This window comes from Salvelinus namaycush, chromosome 11 (genome assembly GCF_016432855.1).
Source record: "Salvelinus namaycush isolate Seneca chromosome 11, SaNama_1.0, whole genome shotgun sequence".
Classification (NCBI taxonomy): domain Eukaryota; kingdom Metazoa; phylum Chordata; class Actinopteri; order Salmoniformes; family Salmonidae; genus Salvelinus; species Salvelinus namaycush.
This window is the reverse complement of record NC_052317.1, coordinates 39672442-39691314: the sequence shown is the minus strand read 5'-3', so window position 1 is coordinate 39691314 and position 18873 is coordinate 39672442. Positions and strand designations below refer to the sequence as shown.

Genomic DNA, 18873 nt, shown 5'->3' with positions numbered 1-18873 from the left:
AGAGAGAGAGGAGAGAGAGAGGTTGGAGAGGAAGAAGGCGCCATTGAAAGACAGGCCAGTCTCCCCCTGTGCCTCTGTCCCTCTCTCCATTGAAAGACAGGCCAGTCTCCCCCTGTGCCCCTCTCTCCCTCCATTGTTTGTCTGCTAGACGTCAGCAAACAGGCAGGAATTCGGAGAGAGGGAGGAGAGAGAAAGGGAGAGAGGGAAGACTTGGGACCTTTGTTTTCCATTCCTCTCTCCGCATCCCGGTGGAAAAACAGGGGGATGATGGACAGGGTTACACTGACCTCGTTAGAGACATGCTCCCCCCACCTTCTAATCAAGGACTGATTTAGACCTGGGACACCAGGTGGGTGCAATTAACTATCAGGTAGAACAGAAAACCTTAAGTACTCAGGGCCTCCAGACTCAAATTTGAATACCCCTGTCCTGTCCCATAACACACAGGAAATGACATCATTCTGGGACAATACATGATGTGTTAAAGAGTGACGGTGTAGATTGTTATACATTTGAGGTGTAGGTGGAGAGAGGGAGAGAGGGAGGAATGGGCCGGGCCGTGGAGAGAGAGAGGGGTGTGGTTGGGTATAAACCCTGGGACAGTAGGGTTCTGTTGTTGTCCTCTGTCCTGGCACCCTGCATCACTCTGTCCTCTCTCTCCATCGCTCCATAGCGGGACTCCTCCATCTGCAACATCCCTTTAGGAACCCAAAGAGTCAGGAACCATGCTGACCATTTTGGCGCTGGCATCGGTCATACTGCTTGGAATAGGTAAAAATTGTATTTGATTTTGTCTTTATATATTCTTAATCTCAGCCCTAACCCTAATTATTTTCACAATTATAAGGCCACAGTAATGTGAAGTGTAACTGCGTTCAATTTCTTTGATTTATGGTTTAAAAAAAGTTACATTACATTACATTTAAGTCATTTAGCAGACGCTCTTATCCAGAGCGACTTACAAGTTACTTCTAATATGTTAATTCTATGACTAAACCTTCTAATTTGATTTGTGAATAGTGCTGCCAGACCTTTATCAACATCTCGGTTAAAGGTCGAAGAGCACATAGGGTCAGTTAGACAATTTGAATAAATAACAGATATGATGAATGATCTCCTATGCTTTACACAGGCTTGGTATTTCATTCTCAGCTGTACATTGAATTCATCCCGTCGGTCGCTGACTCTGGGTGACTCTGGGTGAACCTGGGTGACTCTGGGTGACTCTGGGTGACTCTGGGTGACTCTGGGTGACTCTGGGTGACTCTGGGCGACTGATATTGGTAGATATTAATTAAAGGGAAGGCAAGTAAAGGAAACCTGTCAGATGATTGGTTGGTCTTGTAATACATTGTTATGCGAATGTTATATTGTTGTGACGGAATTCCATAAGGCTCACAAAGTCAGAGTGAGGGTATCAATATTGGGACTCACTCTGAGACAGTGTGTTGACAGCATTTTTACACTTGAGCAGAGATCCTTTTTCTTTTCCCTGATTTTTTACAGCTTTGTCAAAATGTTTATTAAAAACGTCAAGTCTTATTCCATTGACATGTTCTCTGCTGGCTGACATCAGTTATTCAAGGACGCTGGAGTTGTGATCTGCTGAGAGTTTCAGCCTGTGAACATTTTTAATGTGCATTTTTTATATATCCACTACCGTTCAAAAGTTTGTGGTCACTTAGAAATGTCCTTGTTTTTGAAACAAATGCACATTTTCTGTCCATTAAAATAACATCAAATTGATCCGATATACAGTGTAGACATTGTTAATGTTGTAAATGACTATTGTAGCTGGAAACGGCTGATTTTTAATGGAATATCTACATAGGCGTACAGAGGTCCATTATCAGCAACCATCACTCCTGTGTTTCAATGGCACATTGTGTTAGCTAATCCAAGTTTATTGATCATTAGAAATTGATCATTAGAAAACCCTTTTGCAATTATGTTAGCACAGCTGAAATCTGTTGTTCTGATTAAAGAAGCAATAAAACTGGCCTTCTTTAGACTAGTTGAATATCTGGAGCATCAGCAATTGTGGGTTCGATTACAGGCTCAAAATGTCCAGAAACAAAGAACTTTCTTCTGAAACTCGTCAGTCTATTCTTGTTCTGAGAAATTAAGGCTATTCCGTGCCAAGAAACTGAAGATCTCGTACAACGCTGTGTACTACTCCCTTCACAGAACAGCCCAAACTGGCTCTAACAAGAATAGAAAGAGGAGTGGGAGGCCCCGGTGCACAAATAAGCAAGAGGACAAGTACATTAGAGTGTCTAGTTTGAGAAACAGACGCCTCACAAGTCCTCAACTGGCAGCTTCATTAAATAGTACCCACAAAACACCAGTCTCAATGTCAACAGTGAAGTGGCGACTCCGGGACGCTGGCCTTACAGGCAGAGCTGCAAAGAAAAAGCCATATCTCAGACTGGCCAATAAAAAGAAAAGATTAAGATGGGAAAAAGAACACAGACACTGGACAGAGGAACTCTGCCTAGAAGGCCAGCATCCCGGAGTCACCTCTTCACTGTTGACGTTGAGACTGGTGTTTTGCGGGTACTATTTAATGAAGCTGCCAGTTGAGGACTTGTCTGTTTCTCAAACTAGACACTCTAATGTACTCCCACTCCTCTTTTCTAATGATCAATTAGCCTTTTAAAATGATAGACTTGGATTAGCTAACACAACGTGCCATTGGAACACAGGAGTGATGGTTGCTGATAATGGGCCTCTGTACACCTATGTAGATATTAAATAAAAAATCAACCGTTTCCAGCCACAATAGTCATGTACAACATTAACAATGTCTACACTGTATTTCTGATCAATTTGATGTTTTTTTAATGGACAGAAAATGTGCTTTTCTTTCAAAAACAAAGACATTTCTAAGTGACCCCAAACTTTTGAACGGTAGTGTATGTTGTATAGGGTATAACATGCTTTGTGTGCGAGTCAGTATCTTGAATTAAAAGGAATTCCTAATACCTCAAAATACTAGGGATAATAATTGATGATGGCAATGTTTGTAAATGTCATTACATTGGTGGTGGTAAATGTACTGTGGTATGTATTGCATTTACTATATTAGTTTTATATAGATTTTATTGCAAATACAGAATTTACATTCATATTTCAAGGACACAACATAGAAAAATAAGCTATGGATATTTATATTCTGTGGATAGTTTTTGTTATGTTGCGCTTTTTAGTTAATATCAATCAACTCCAATCTTTGTTGCCTGCCATCATAACTTGTGTTCATAGGGCCTTTTGCCCTTGGATAAACAGTGTGCCCTTGGATAAACAGTGTGCCCTTGGATAAACAGTGTGCCCTTGGATAAACAGGGGTTGTGTGTGTATGGATTTTGAAGTGTATATAAAAGGTTTTGAAACCGAAGAAAAACGTTGAAAATAACATGTCTGTTCCACTAGGTCTACTTGTCTGTCTTTTCAAAGGAAATGGTCCATCCACACCATACTAGTTTTGAAGGTTGTGTTGCTTTATTGATGTGAATACAAGGGGTTAGAACGATAGACTCGACAATAGTCTGGAAGGATCCTCTTGAAAAAAACGCCTTGCAACTCAAAAACATTCTCTACTCCACTCTATCCCGTTGTCCTTGTCTTGTTACCCAGGGACAAAGTTTTGGCATGTGCAGCTTAGATTTTTCTTATTTAACCCTGCGTGCCCCAGTCCACTTTATCATCTTGTCTGTTTTTAAAGTATTGTCCTTTTATATCCCCAGAAAAATAGTTTTGAACCGTGCTGATCTTTCGTGTTTATATTTTTTTATTGAAAGCGCTATAAAAATGAACGATGGTGGAAACATACACACATAGATAGAATGCTACAATGGTGATGGGGTCAAAAAGGAAGTGTGAAAAGAGGTTATTATGAATCACATGAGTGTTCATCTTCCTCATTTAACCCCGTCTTTAACCCCTATAGTGCCCCAGCAGTCGGAGGCCATCGTCATCTACACGGGCTGGGAGCGTCACGCCCTAGTGGGGTCAGACATCCGTCTGTCATGTTCATTCTTCTCCTGGCGCTGGACTTCCGATGACGTCACCTTCTCCTGGAGCTACCGGGCCGACGGATCCAGGGACACCATCTCTGTATATAACCACCTCTTCTTTATCAATCCATTCTCTATCAATCCATTATCTTCCTCTATCCTTCTCTATCACTCCATCTTCTATCACTCCATTCTCTATCACTCCATTATCCTCCTCTATCCTTCTCTATCACTCCATTCTCTATCACTCCATTCTCTATCACTCCATTATCCTCCTATATCCTTCTCTATCACTCCATTCTCTATCACTCCATTATCCTCCTCTATCCTTCTCTAACACTCCATTCTCTATCACTCCATCCTCTGTCACTCCATTCTCTATCACTCCATTATCCTCCTCTATCCTTCTCTAACACTCCATTCTCTATCACTCCATCCTCTATGACTCCATTTTCTATCACTCCATTATCCTCCTCTATCATTCTCTATCACTCCATTATCTATCACTCCATTATCCTCCTCTATCACTCCATTCTCTATCACTCCATTCTCTATCATTCCATTATCCTCAGGTCCATTCTCTATCATTCCATTATCCTTTTTTATCTTTCTCTATCACTCAGTCCTCATCTCCTTCTCATTGTACTCATCTCCCCATATCCCCCTGACTAGAGCCCTGGTCAAAAGTAGTACACTAAATAGGGAATAGGGTGCTATTTAGGATGCAGACTCTCACTCGGTTCTCATCTCCTCCTCATTCCCGTCCTCTCACCTGGTGCCAGCTCTTTCATTTCAGTCTCTCTCACCTTATCTTACTGTTTCCATCTTATTATGTCTCTCTCCTCGTGTGACTTCTTCTCCATGGCTCCCAATCTCCCCCTTTTATCCCCCCGTCTCTCTCTCTCCTACTCTCATTATCTATCTCCTTCTCTCCTCCGCTTTCATCTACCTCTTGCCTCCCTCTGAAATGATATCACTTCCTTCCTTCTTACTCCTCTCCAAAAAACAGTTAATGAACTTACAAGTCTCTTCTTTTAACACATTTCATCTCACACTGCTGTATGGGCTGGTCTAAAATGGCACCTTAGTATTCCCTCATTTTAACCTTTACCAATACAAAAGTAGTTCACTACATAGGTAATAGGGTGCCATTTTGGATTCAACCTTAGCCTAGATGTAAAACCACACAAGAAAGAAACTGAATATCTTCCCTGTTCCGTGCTCCAGGTCTTCCACTACACTGGTGGAGCTGCCTATGTGGACAACAAGGGACAGTTCAGAGACAGGCTGGAGTTTGTGGGGAACCCCGGTCGCCGGGATGGATCCATCCTACTCAAGAACCTGGACTACGGAGACAACGGCACCTTCACCTGTGATGCCAAGAACCCGCCTGACATAGTGGGACGCGCCTCCAGTGTCAGACTGCTGGTCTTTGAAAAAGGTGAGAGAATTACTAGCCTGAGGATCAGTCTGTTTGTCACACTCCCTGCTTTGGTATGACAAGTCGTGACAAAGGAACGGCATGAAGGCACCAACAGATCTGGGAACGGGTTATAGAATGACATATATACAGTTCCTAGAATAGATATTGGCATCCTAGTAACATGCCTAATAAATCCATCTGCCATCTTGGTCAGGAAAACTTCAATTCTAGAAATGGATCAAATTCTATCTAGGTTTATACAGACAGGTCTATTTCATCAACCACTGTAGTGAATTAAAGGGTCCGTCATCACAATCAGAAGCAGCGCAGTGCCACAATCATCCACATTCTAAATCAGACTGCACACTTAAGCAAGCCCTGATTTGTGCTAATATGTTGTTTAATGTCAAAGTGTTTTCTTGTCTTCTTCATATTTCTCTCCATCCCTCCCTCTCTCTTTTCATCCTCATTGCTCTTGCTATATTTGACAATTCTTTCTTTCTTTCTTTCTTTCTTTCTTTCTTTCTTTCTTTCTTTCTTTCTTTCTTTCTTTCTTTCTTTCTTTCTTTCTTTCTTTCTTTCTTTCTTTCTTTCTTTCTTTCTTTCTTTCTTTCTTTCTTTCTTTTTCTCTCTCTCTCTTTCTCCACCCCCCTTCCCTTCACTCTCTCAGTTCCCATCCAGGCCGGAGTGATCACAGGGTCCATCATCGGTGCGGTGCTGGGTCTGTTGGTGCTCGTCGTTGTCATCTACTATCTCATGAGGTTCCTGGTGGCCCGCAGAGTCTTCAACCTCAGTGTCAGGTCAGTGTCCCTGTGCCTGGGTCTGAGGCCTGAGCTCCTTCTGTATGGCTTAGCTGTCACTGGGTCGTCTTTTTCTCATTGAACAGATAGAGAGAGAGGATGGAAGTGCAGAAAGTTAGGGACAGGTTGTGTCAAAGCTAGCCATGTGTATCAGAGGCTGAGGCATTACCCCTAGACCAGCCCTCTGCACAGGAAAGAAGTTGACCTCTATTGACACTTTACAGTCTATCTATGTTGCTGTGTCTCATAACATAGCGGGAGAAACAGTGCTGTGTTCTTTGCGATAGCTATAAGGCAGGCAGTTACTGTTACAGGAGCAGTACATCCCTTTGACCACCGGAGGCAGAGGTTCTACATCCTCCTAACTTGGTTCTCTTTTGTTTCCTCCAGCAAACATGGAAAAAAAGGGAAGGGTAAAGAGGGATCACAGCAGAGACAGGTAAGTCCTCTCAGCGTCGACTCACTCACAATGATTTCACAACGTTAGCATCTGACTCACAACAACTACAGTACCTCACTCACAACATCTACACATCGACAGTACCTCACTCACAACATCTACACATCGACAGTACCTCACTCACAACAACTACACATCGACAGTACCTCACTCACAACAACTACACAACGACAGTACCTCACTCACAATAACTACACAACGACAGTACCTCACTCACAACAACTACACAACGACAGTACCTCACTCACAACAACTACACATCGACAGTACCTCACTCACAATAACTACACATCGACAGTACCTCACTCACAACATCTACACATCGACAGTACCTCACTCACAACAACTACACATCGACAGTACCTCACTCACAACATCTACACATCGACAGTACCTCACTCACAACAACTACACATCGACAGTACCTCACTCACAACAACTACACATCGACAGTACCTCACTCACAACAACTACACATCGACAGTACCTCACTCACAACAACTACACATCGACAGTACCTCACTCACAACAACTACACATCGACAGTACCTCACTCACAATAACTACACATCGACAGTACCTCACTCACAATAACTACACAATGACAGTACCTCACTCACAACAACTACACATCGACAGTACCTCACTCACAATAACTACACAACGACAGTACCTCACTCACAACAACTACACAATGACAGTACCTCACTCACAACAACTACACAATGACAGTACCTCACTCACAACAACTACACATCGACAGTACCTCACTCACAATAACTACACATCGACAGTACCTCACTCACAACAACTACACATCGACAGTACCTCACTCACAACAACTACACATCGACAGTACCTCACTCACAACAACTACACATCGACAGTACCTCACTCACAACAACTACACATCGACAGTACCTCACTCACAATAACTACACAACGACAGTACCTCACTCACAACAACTACACAACAACAGCAGTTCAATCACAACAACAACAGCTCACAACTACAGCACACAAGTGCCGTACAACACAAGTCATGTCAGAGTACAGCACCTATATAACAGCTCATACTATAACAACATGGTTACACACAGTCCCAGAACCACACAGTCCCAGAACCACACAGTCCCAGAAACACTCAAGCTAAAGTACCACCCCTCCCATCTCTTATCCCCCCCTTCATTTTAAACCTCCTCAAAGGCCAGACAAACACAATGGGTAAATAGCTTTAAGGCATAATGATAATAACACAGAAGAGCTGCACTGTGAAATGGCTGCAGCAAGGTCCTGTTGTACAGTAATTCAATTCCCTGTGAATGGAACTGATTTGCTCTCAGTGGGAGAGAAAGGAGAATACGAGGGAGACCTGCTGATTCTACCTCCTTTGAGCCAAATGTAAATCACTGGCCCATTATTGGCTCACAGTTATCCCAAATTACACAGAGTCACACTGCGGATAAGTGCAGGGCTTGGGGATGGATAGCTCTTAGGCTGCGTCCCAAAATGGCACCCTGTTCCTTATACACTGCACTACTTTTGACCAGAATAGTGCACTATATAGGGAATAGGGTGCCATTTTGGGACATGACCTTAGTATTGGATTAATAAAACACTCATTATTTCTTGTGTGCTTTTGGGATTACCAGCAGTTCCTCCAGGGCGAATCAAGTTGTATTATTTTGGGAGAGAGATTTCTTGTTAAATAGATGATGATGTATGACATGCTGTTAAACTACAAACACCTAAAGACCTATTATTCCATCCTATCGATCAGTTCAGCTCCGTCTAAAAATGAAATGAACTAAGACATCTTAATGGAAGTAGTCAAAGGAATAGGTTTGCAAAATTTCGGGTAACTTGAAAAAAATATCCAGGATTTCCTGAAGCAGGAATTTGGGGAAAACCTGTACATTTTGGGAAATTTTACAGAATTATACAACCCTACCAAGGGAAAGTGTGGCATGTAGTCACTTTCTTATAGCATTGTTCAGAAATATACATATTAAAGCAAGTATGCAGCTAGCGAATAAACTGTACAGGTCAGTACAGTATCAGGGGTTAGAGGCAGGGGTTTGCTTCTGTCTACCTCAGTACCAGAGTGATCTCTAATTCTCATCTTTACACAGCTCACTGGCTGCCTCCCAAATGGAATCCTATTCCCTATATATCAGGGGTAGGCAGCTAGATTCAGCTGCGGGCTGATTTTTGTTGGAACGGATGGTCTGGGGGCCGGAACAGAATTATAACAATATGTACACTGTTAATTTACCACAACTAAGCCCAGAAAGATATTGTATTTGAAAATATATAAAAATTCATACCTTGATTACATTGAGACACGATCACATATCTCTTTTCTTTTATCCGTGAGAATACTTATTTCCTACATTAGACACATTTTTAGTTGAATTCCTGGTAATTTTACAGTCTTTTTTGACCAAAAACAAACAAAAATAAATAAATCCCCCCAAAATTTTGGGGATCAAAATAAATCACTCGCTGGTCAGTTTTGGACATGGGCCACCTGTTGCTGACCACTGACCCATATAGTCTACTACTAGCAGAACTCTATGGGCCTTGGTCAAAAGCAAAAGACTCTTTTGGTAATAGTGTTAAATCCTCTGTATCCTGTGTATGTGAACAATAAACATTGATTTTTGTCAAAACTAGTCGACTATATGGGGAACTGAGTGCTACTTGGAACGCACACACTGTCACATGACTGACAGTCAGTTTGAGTTGCAGTCAGTCACACAACGCCCGGAGGTTGGCTGCATAAATGAATAATAAAACACAAAGCCAAATGTTTCTGAAATATAAACTTGAAGTCTCCCCATGTGTGATTCATTTCTCCTCACTATGGCTGCTCTCTTTTAAACCTACAGTATGTTAACAGGTTTACAGGTTAAACCTACAGTATGTTTACAGGTTAAACATACAGTATGTAAACACGTTTACAGGTTAAACATACAGTATGTAAACACGTTTACAGGTTAAACCTACAGTATGTTAACATGTTTACAGGTTAAACCTACAGTATGTTAACAGGTTTACAGGTTAAACCTACAGTATGTTTACAGGTTAAACATACAGTATGTAAACACGTTTACAGGTTAAACATACAGTATGTAAACACGTTTACAGGTTAAACCTACAGTATGTTAACATGTTTACAGGTTAAACCTACAGTATGTTAACACGTTTACAGGTTAAACCTACAGTATGTTTACATGTTTACAGGTTAAACCTACAGTATGTTTACAGGTTAAACCTACAGTATGTTTACAGGTTAAACCTACAGTATGTTAACAGGTTAAACCTACAGTATGTTAACACGTTTACAGGTTAAACCTACAGTATGTTTACAGGTTAAACCTACAGTATGTTAACAGGTTAAACCTACAGTATGTTAACACGTTTACAGGTTAAACCTACAGTATGTTAACATGTTTACAGGTTAAACCTACAGTATGTTAACACGTTTACAGGTTAAACCTACAGTATGTTAACATGTTTACAGGTTAAACCTACAGTATGTTAACACGTTTACAGGTTAAACATACAGTATGTTAACACGTTTACAGGTTAAACATACAGTATGTAAACATGTTTACAGGTTAAACCTACAGTATGTTTACAGGTTTACAGGTTAAACCTACAGTGTGTTAACACGTTTACAGGTTAAACCTACAGTATGTTTACAGGTTAAACATACAGTATGTAAACACGTTTACAGGTTAAACCTACAGTATGTTAACACGTTTACAGGTTAAACCTACAGTATGTTAACATGTTTACAGGTTAAACCTACAGTATGTTAACACGTTTACAGGTTAAACATACAGTATGTTAACACGTTTACAGGTTAAACATACAGTATGTAAACATGTTTACAGGTTAAACCTACAGTATGTTTACAGGTTTACAGGTTAAACCTACAGTGTGTTAACACGTTTACAGGTTAAACCTACAGTATGTTTACAGGTTAAACATACAGTATGTAAACACGTTTACAGGTTAAACCTACAGTATGTTTACAGGTTTACAGGTTAAACCTACAGTATGTTTACAGGTTAAACATACAGTATGTAAACACGTTTACAGGTTAAACCTACAGTGTGTTAACACGTTTACAGGTTAAACCTACAGTATGTTTACAGGTTAAACCTACAGTATGTAAACACGTTTACAGGTTAAACCTACAGTATGTTTACAGGTTTACAGGTTAAACCTACAGTATGTTTACAGGTTAAACATACAGTATGTAAACACGTTTACAGGTTAAACATACAGTATGTTTACAGGTTTACAGGTTAAACCTACAGTATGTTTACAGGTTAAACCTACAGTATGTAAACACGTTTACAGGTTAAACCTACAGTATGTTTACAGGTTTACAGGTTAAACCTACAGTATGTTTACAGGTTAAACATACAGTATGTAAACACGTTTACAGGTTAAACCTACAGTATGTTAACAGGTTTACAGGTTAAACCTACAGTATGTTTACAGGTTAAACCTACAGTATGTTTACAGGTTAAACCTACAGTATGTTAACACGTTTACAGGTTAAACCTACAGTATGTTAACAGGTTTACAGGTTAAACCTACAGTATGTTTACAGGTTAAACATACAGTATGTAAACACGTTTACAGGTTAAACCTACAGTGTGTTAACACGTTTACAGGTTAAACCTACAGTATGTTAACACGTTTACAGGTTAAACCTACAGTATGTTAACACGTTTACAGGTTAAACCTACAGTATGTTAACAGGTTTACAGGTTAAACTACAGTATGTTTACAGGTTAAACATACAGTATGTTTACAGGTTAAACATACAGTATGTAAACACGTTTACAGGTTAAACCTACAGTATGTTAACACGTTTACAGGCTAAACCTACAGTATGTTTACAGGTTAAACCTACAGTGTGTTAACACGTTTACAGGTTAAACATACAGTATGTTAACAGGTTTACAGGTTAAACCTACAGTATGTTTACAGGTTTACAGGTTAAACCTACAGTATGTTAACATGTTTACAGGTTAAACCTACAGTATGTTTACAGGTTTACAGGTTAAACCTACAGTATGTTTACAGGTTAAACATACAGTATGTAAACACATTTACAGGTTAAACCTACAGTATGTTAACACGTTTACAGGTTAAACCTACAGTATGTTTACAGGTTTACAGGTTAAACCTACAGTATGTTTACAGGTTAAACATACAGTATGTAAACACGTTTACAGGTTAAACCTACAGTATGTTTACAGGTTAAACCTACAGTATGTAAATACGTTTACAGGTTAAACCTACAGTATGTTTACAGGTTAAACATACAGTATGTAAACACGTTTACAGGTTAAACCTACAGTATGTTTACAGGTTAAACATACAGTATGTAAATACGTTTATAGGTTAAACCTACAGTATGTTAACACGTTTACAGGTTAAACCTACAGTATGTTAACACGTTTACAGGTTAAACCTACAGTATGTTAACATGTTTACAGGTTAAACCTACAGTATGTTTACAGGTTAAGCCTACAGTATGTTTACAGGTTAAACCTACAGTATGTTTACAGGTTAAACCTACAGTATGTTAACAGGTTAAACCTACAGTATGTTTACAGGTTAAACCTACAGTATGTTAACAGGTTAAACCTACAGTATGTTAACACGTTTACAGGTTAAACCTACAGTATGTTAACATGTTTACAGGTTAAACCTACAGTATGTTAACACGTTTACAGGTTAAACCTACAGTATGTTAACATGTTTACAGGTTAAACCTACAGTATGTTAACACGTTTACAGGTTAAACCTACAGTATGTTAACATGTTTACAGGTTAAACCTACAGTATGTTAACACGTTTACAGGTTAAACATACAGTATGTTAACACGTTTACAGGTTAAACATACAGTATGTTAACATGTTTACAGGTTAAACCTACAGTATGTTTACAGGTTTACAGGTTAAACCTACAGTGTGTTAACACGTTTACAGGTTAAACCTACAGTATGTTTACAGGTTAAACATACAGTATGTAAACACGTTTACAGGTTAAACCTACAGTATGTTTACAGGTTTACAGGTTAAACCTACAGTATGTTTACAGGTTAAACATACAGTATGTAAACACGTTTACAGGTTAAACCTACAGTGTGTTAACACGTTTACAGGTTAAACCTACAGTATGTTTACAGGTTAAACCTACAGTATGTAAACACGTTTACAGGTTAAACCTACAGTATGTTAACAGGTTTACAGGTTAAACCTACAGTATGTTTACAGGTTAAACCTACAGTATGTAAACACGTTTACAGGTTAAACATACAGTATGTAAACACGTTTACAGGTTAAACCTACAGTGTGTTAACACGTTTACAGGTTAAACCTACAGTATGTTAACACGTTTACAGGTTAAACCTACAGTATGTTAACACGTTTACAGGTTAAACCTACAGTATGTTAACAGGTTTACAGGTTAAACTACAGTATGTTTACAGGTTAAACATACAGTATGTTTACAGGTTAAACATACAGTATGTAAACACGTTTACAGGTTAAACCTACAGTATGTTAACACGTTTACAGGCTAAACCTACAGTATGTTTACAGGTTAAACCTACAGTGTGTTAACACGTTTACAGGTTAAACATACAGTATGTTAACAGGTTTACAGGTTAAACCTACAGTATGTTTACAGGTTTACAGGTTAAACCTACAGTATGTTAACATGTTTACAGGTTAAATCTACAGTATGTTTACAGGTTTACAGGTTAAACCTACAGTATGTTTACAGGTTAAACATACAGTATGTAAACACATTTACAGGTTAAACCTACAGTATGTTAACACGTTTACAGGTTAAACCTACAGTATGTTTACAGGTTTACAGGTTAAACCTACAGTATGTTTACAGGTTAAACATACAGTATGTAAACACGTTTACAGGTTAAACCTACAGTATGTTTACAGGTTAAACCTACAGTATGTAAATACGTTTACAGGTTAAACCTACAGTATGTAAACACGTTTACAGGTTAAACCTACAGTATGTTTACAGGTTAAACCTACAGTATGTAAATACGTTTACAGGTTAAACCTACAGTATGTAAATACGTTTATAGGTTAAACCTACAGTGTGTTAAACACGTTTACAGGGTTTTCATATGTAGGGTTTACTTACACTCTAAAACAGGCCTTATCTACGTCCCAAATGTCATCCTATGCAGTACATAGTGCACTACTTTTTACCAGAGTCCTTTGGGCCCCTAGACAAAATTAGTGCACTATACAGTATAGGGAATAAGGTGCCATTTGGGACACGAATAGGGTTTTCATATATAGGGTATAGTTACAGTCGTAAAACGTCCCGTTTGATCAAAACAGCCTTATTTAGTGCTACGCTGACTCGCCACAATGTTTATCCACACTGTATCTTCATTATTTATGTTTGCTGGGCTTGCACAATGATATCTGCGTCCCAAATGGCACCCTATTCCCTCTATAGTGCACTACTTTTGACCAGAGCCTCTATAGTGCACTACTTTTGACCAGGGCCCTATGAGGAGTATTTTAGTTATTTTTATTTTACCTTTATTTTAGGAGGGAGTCACCATTATAGGGTACCATTCAAAAGTAGTGCACTATTATATAGGCAATAGTGTGCCATTTGGGATGCAGAAATCGTGTGGCTTCTTCATTCACCATTACTGAGGGAGGGAGGGAGGGAGGGGGAACAGCTAGTATCTGACTGCCCTGGAGGCTGAAGCAGCATCACACAATCAGGCTGTACTGGAATGATAATACAGTGCATTTAATATTAATCCCAGCTAACGCACCATCCCCACCCATTCTCTCCCGCCATCCCTCCACTCCTTCCTCTCTCTCACTGACTCATTCACATTCTCTTTATCCAGGCGCTGTCTTCCCCTTTCTTTCAGTCACACCTCCCTCCTTCTCCTGTCTGTCTATCCTTCGTCTTTTCTCTACAGATGGCCGTGAGAAGCCCCTGTCTTTCTGTCTCTGTCTCTGTCTCTGTCTCTGTCTCTGTCTCTGTCTCTGTCTCTGTCTCCACAGGTGACGGTTAGTCGTTAGCGTTTGGCTCAGTTTATGTTTAACTGATCCATCCTCTAATCAATCTCTACCTCTCTACCTGTCTCTACCTCTCTACCTGTCTCTACCTGTCTCTACCTGTCTCTACCTCTAACCTGTCTCTACCTGTCTCTACCTCTCTATCTGTCTCTACCTGTGTCTACCTCTCTACCTGTCTCTACCTGTCTCTACGTCTCTTTCTACCTCTCTACCTGTCTCTACCTCTCTACCTGTCTCTACCTGTCTCTACCTCTCTACCTGTCTCTACCTGTCTTTCTACCTCTCTACCTGTCTCTAACTCTCTTTCTACCTCTCTACCTGTCTCTACCTGTCTCTACCTCTCTACCTGTATCTACCTGTCTCTACCTGTCTCTACCTCTATTTCTACCTCTCTACCTGTCTCTACCTGTCTCTACCTCTATTTCTACCTCTCTACCTCTCTACCTCTCTACCTCTATTTCTACCTCTCTACCTCTATTTCTACCTCTCTACCTCTACCTCTCTACCTGTCTCTACCTCTCTACCTGTCTCTACCTGTCTCTACCTCTCTCTACCTGTCTCTACCTGTCTCTACCTGTCTCTACCTCTCTACCTGTCTCTACCTCTATTTCTACCTCTCTACCTCTCTACCTGTCTCTACCTGTCTCTACCTCTATTTCTACCTCTCTACCTCTCTACCTGTCTCTACCTCTATTTCTACCTCTCTACCTCTCTACCTGTCTCTACCTCTCTTTCTACCTGTCTACCTCTCTACCTCTCTTTCTACCTCTCTTTCTACCTGTCTACCTCTCTACATCTCTACCTGTCTACATCTCTATCTGTCTACCTCTCTTTCTACCTGTCTACCTCTCTTTCTACCTCTCTACCTCTCTTTCTACCTCTCTACCTCTCTTTCTACCTCTCTACCTCTCTTTCTACCTCTCTACCTCTCTTTCTACCTCCCTACCTGTCTCTCTTCCTCTCTACCTGCCTCTACCTCTCTACCTGCCTCTACCTCTCTACCTGTCTCTACCTCTCTACCTGTCTCTCTACCTCCCTACCTGTCTCTCTTCCTCTCTACCTGTCTCTCTACCTCCCTACCCGTCTCTCTTCCTCTCTACCTGTCTTTCTACCTGTCTCTCTTCCTCTCTACCTGTCTCTACCTCTCTACCTGTCTCTACCTCTCTACCTGTCTCTCTACCTCTCTACCTGTTTCTACCTCTCTACCTGTCTCTACCTGTCTCTCTACCTGTCTCTACCTGTCTCTACCCACCTCTACATGTCTCTCTGCCTGTCTCTCTGTCTGTCAGTGAGCTGTGTTAGTATTCAGGCAGGGGCTTAGCTCCTAAACCCTTCCCTAGTCACCTTCTAACTAATTTCTCTGTCTGTCAGTGAGCTGTGTTAGTATTCAGGCAGGGACTTAGCTCTTACACCCCTCCCTAGTCACCTTCTGACTGATTTATCTGGCTGCGTCCAAAATGGCACCCTGTTCCCTATGGGCCTGGTCAAAAGTAGTCTACTATATAGGTACGGGCCCTGGTCAAAAGTAGTGCACTGTATACTGCAAATGCAAAACTCACTAACTACGAATTTGGTCAAATGTCTTTGATCTGTTGTAATGACACAAGCCAGTTGATCAAAATATATCATAGAGTATCAGAAATTGCTGTCTGTCTAGACAGAAAAATACTTTGAAGTCAGATGTAGCCTTTGTTGTGCAGTAGCAGGGAATAGGGTATAGGGAATAGTGTATAATGAATAGGGTATAGGGAATAGGTTTTAGGGAATAGGGTATAGGGAATAGGGTGCCATTTAGGATGCAAAATCTGTCTGTAGCCACTGTAACTAGAGCCATGTACCTACCCTGTACCCTGTCCATAGCCACTGTAACTAGAGCCATGTACCTACCCTGTACCCTGTCCATAGCCACTGTAACTAGAGCCATGTACCTACCCTGTACCCTGTCCATAGCCACTGTAGAGCCATGTACCTACCCTGTACCCTGTCCATAGCCACTGTAACTAGAGCCATGTACCTACCCTGTACCCTGTCCATAGCCACTGTAACTAGAGCCATGTACCTACCCTGTACCCTGTCCATAGCCACTGTAACTAGAGCCATGTACCTACCCTGTACCCTGTCCATAGCCACTGTAGAGCCATGTACCTACCCTGTACCCTGTCCATAGCCACTGTAGAGCCATGTACCTACCCTGTACCCTGTCCATAGCCACTGTAGAGCCATGTACCTACCCTGTACTCTGTCCATAGCCACTGTAGAGCCATGTACCTACCCTGTACCCTGTCCATAGACACTGTAGAGCCATGTACCTACCCTGTACCCTGTCCATAGCCACTGTAGAGTAATGTACCTACCCTGTACCCTGTCCATAGCAGCCCAGTGTATATTTCTACTTGCGTTTCTTTTTTAGTCAATTAGATTCCTCTGACCTTTTCCTTTCACCAACTCAGAAGCCACTTTCCTCCGCTGTATTTTCCGTACAGACCGTGGCTGAGTCCTCAATGGCAGCCCTATTCTATTTAGTGTGTATTAATTTTAAACCAGGGCCCATAGGGCCAAAAGCAGTGCAGTATATAGAGAATAGGGGGCCATTTGGGATATACCCTATGCTCTTACCCCTTGAGCTTCCTCTTACTTACAATATACCCCTTTAAATAGTAACCACCTGTGGGTGGCCTCTCTCTCTCCTGTGGCCTTACCTTCCCAGCCACTCACATGTCTTTAGCTGCAGCAAGATGAGGGTTTGCAGAAATATGTTATTTTTCTATCATTATCACAGTCCATTCTATAGTGCTGATGAATGAGTGAGTGAACTGATGCACGTGTCAATTTGATTCAGTTGATTCAGTGTTGATTCAATTTTGATTCAGTGACAAGCTGAATGTGAGATGGGTAGCATGTGAGCTGTGTTGATTCAGTGTTGATTCAGTGTTGATTCAGTGACAAGCTGAATGTGAGATGGGTAGCAGGTGAGATGTGTTGATTCAGTGTTGATTCAGTGTTGATTCAGTGACAAGCTGAATGTGAGATGCGTAGCAGTCCTGTGTTAGATGTTAGATCTGTATGTAGCAGTCCTGTCTCTAACTCAAGGATGCTTGTTTTGTCACCCCCTGCAGCTCTGGAGACCTCCCCCCATCACATGCCTACCCCTTACCTCCTAAATGTACCTCTCTCTGTCTCTTTTCCTCCTAAATGTACCTCTCTTCTCTGATGTAAATACCTCCCTCCTACCTTCAATCCTAATCCATCTGTTTCCTAATTTTTAACACGACCATCTCTCCCCCATGTCCCCCGTGCTAACACATCTCTCCTCTCTCCTCTCCCCCTCTCTCTCCTCCCCTCTCCCCCCTCTCCCCCTCTCTCCTTTCTCACACTCTTCCTTTCCTGCTGAAGTGACTCCTCTCCTCCCCTCTTCCCTCCTCCTCTCCACAGGTCCCAGTTCTCTCCATCGGGGACCCGTCCAAGCTGAAGGCCGCCGCCTCAGAAAAGAAGAAGCAGGAGTCACGCAAGGATAAGAAATAGGATACGGAGAGCAGAGAGCTAGAGCCCCAACACACAGCCCACACAGCCCAGCACAAAGCACTGAGACAGCCAGGGAGAGCAGAAACAGGGGGAGGGGACTCACCCAAGGGGGAGAGGCCTGACAGGGTGCTGATGACCATTGAGCTGGAGCTCTCCAAGGGGGACAAAGAGGGGGAGGGGAATGGGGGTGGGTCCGCCTCAGCCAAATCAGCCAGCTTCCTGTCCCAGCTCGCCAAAAAACTGACCCTGAAATAAGTGAATGAGACAGACAGGGGTTTTACACGGAGGACGATACTATTCAAAATCATACTGGAGAGAGAGGTAGAGGAAGGTCTTAGAGAGGCAGTCCTAATGAACTAAAAGGCTACGTCTCAAATAGTACCCTATTCCTTATATAGTACACTACTTTAGACCAGAGCCCTATAGGTAGTAGTGCACTATATAGGGAATAGGGTGCCGTTTGGGAGGCAGAGTAAGTCTGTCTAGTACAGTATATTCCTTCCCACGAAATCCAAGCCTTTACAACTGAAACGATCA

At 41.4% G+C, this 18873-nt stretch overlaps 1 protein-coding gene across 1 annotated transcript; it reads left to right on the top strand.

Annotated features, from left to right (window-relative positions):
* The first annotated feature begins 725 nt into the window (after positions 1-725).
* On the top strand, positions 726-18336 carry LOC120055414 (myelin protein P0-like). Its single transcript, XM_039003277.1, has 7 exons — positions 726-771; positions 3950-4116; positions 5244-5457; positions 6110-6239; positions 6630-6678; positions 14800-14805; positions 18247-18336. The coding sequence occupies exons 1-7, from the start codon at positions 726-728 to the stop codon at positions 18334-18336; spliced, it is 702 nt and encodes a 233-aa protein (XP_038859205.1).
* Positions 18337-18873: the final 537 nt, after the last annotated feature.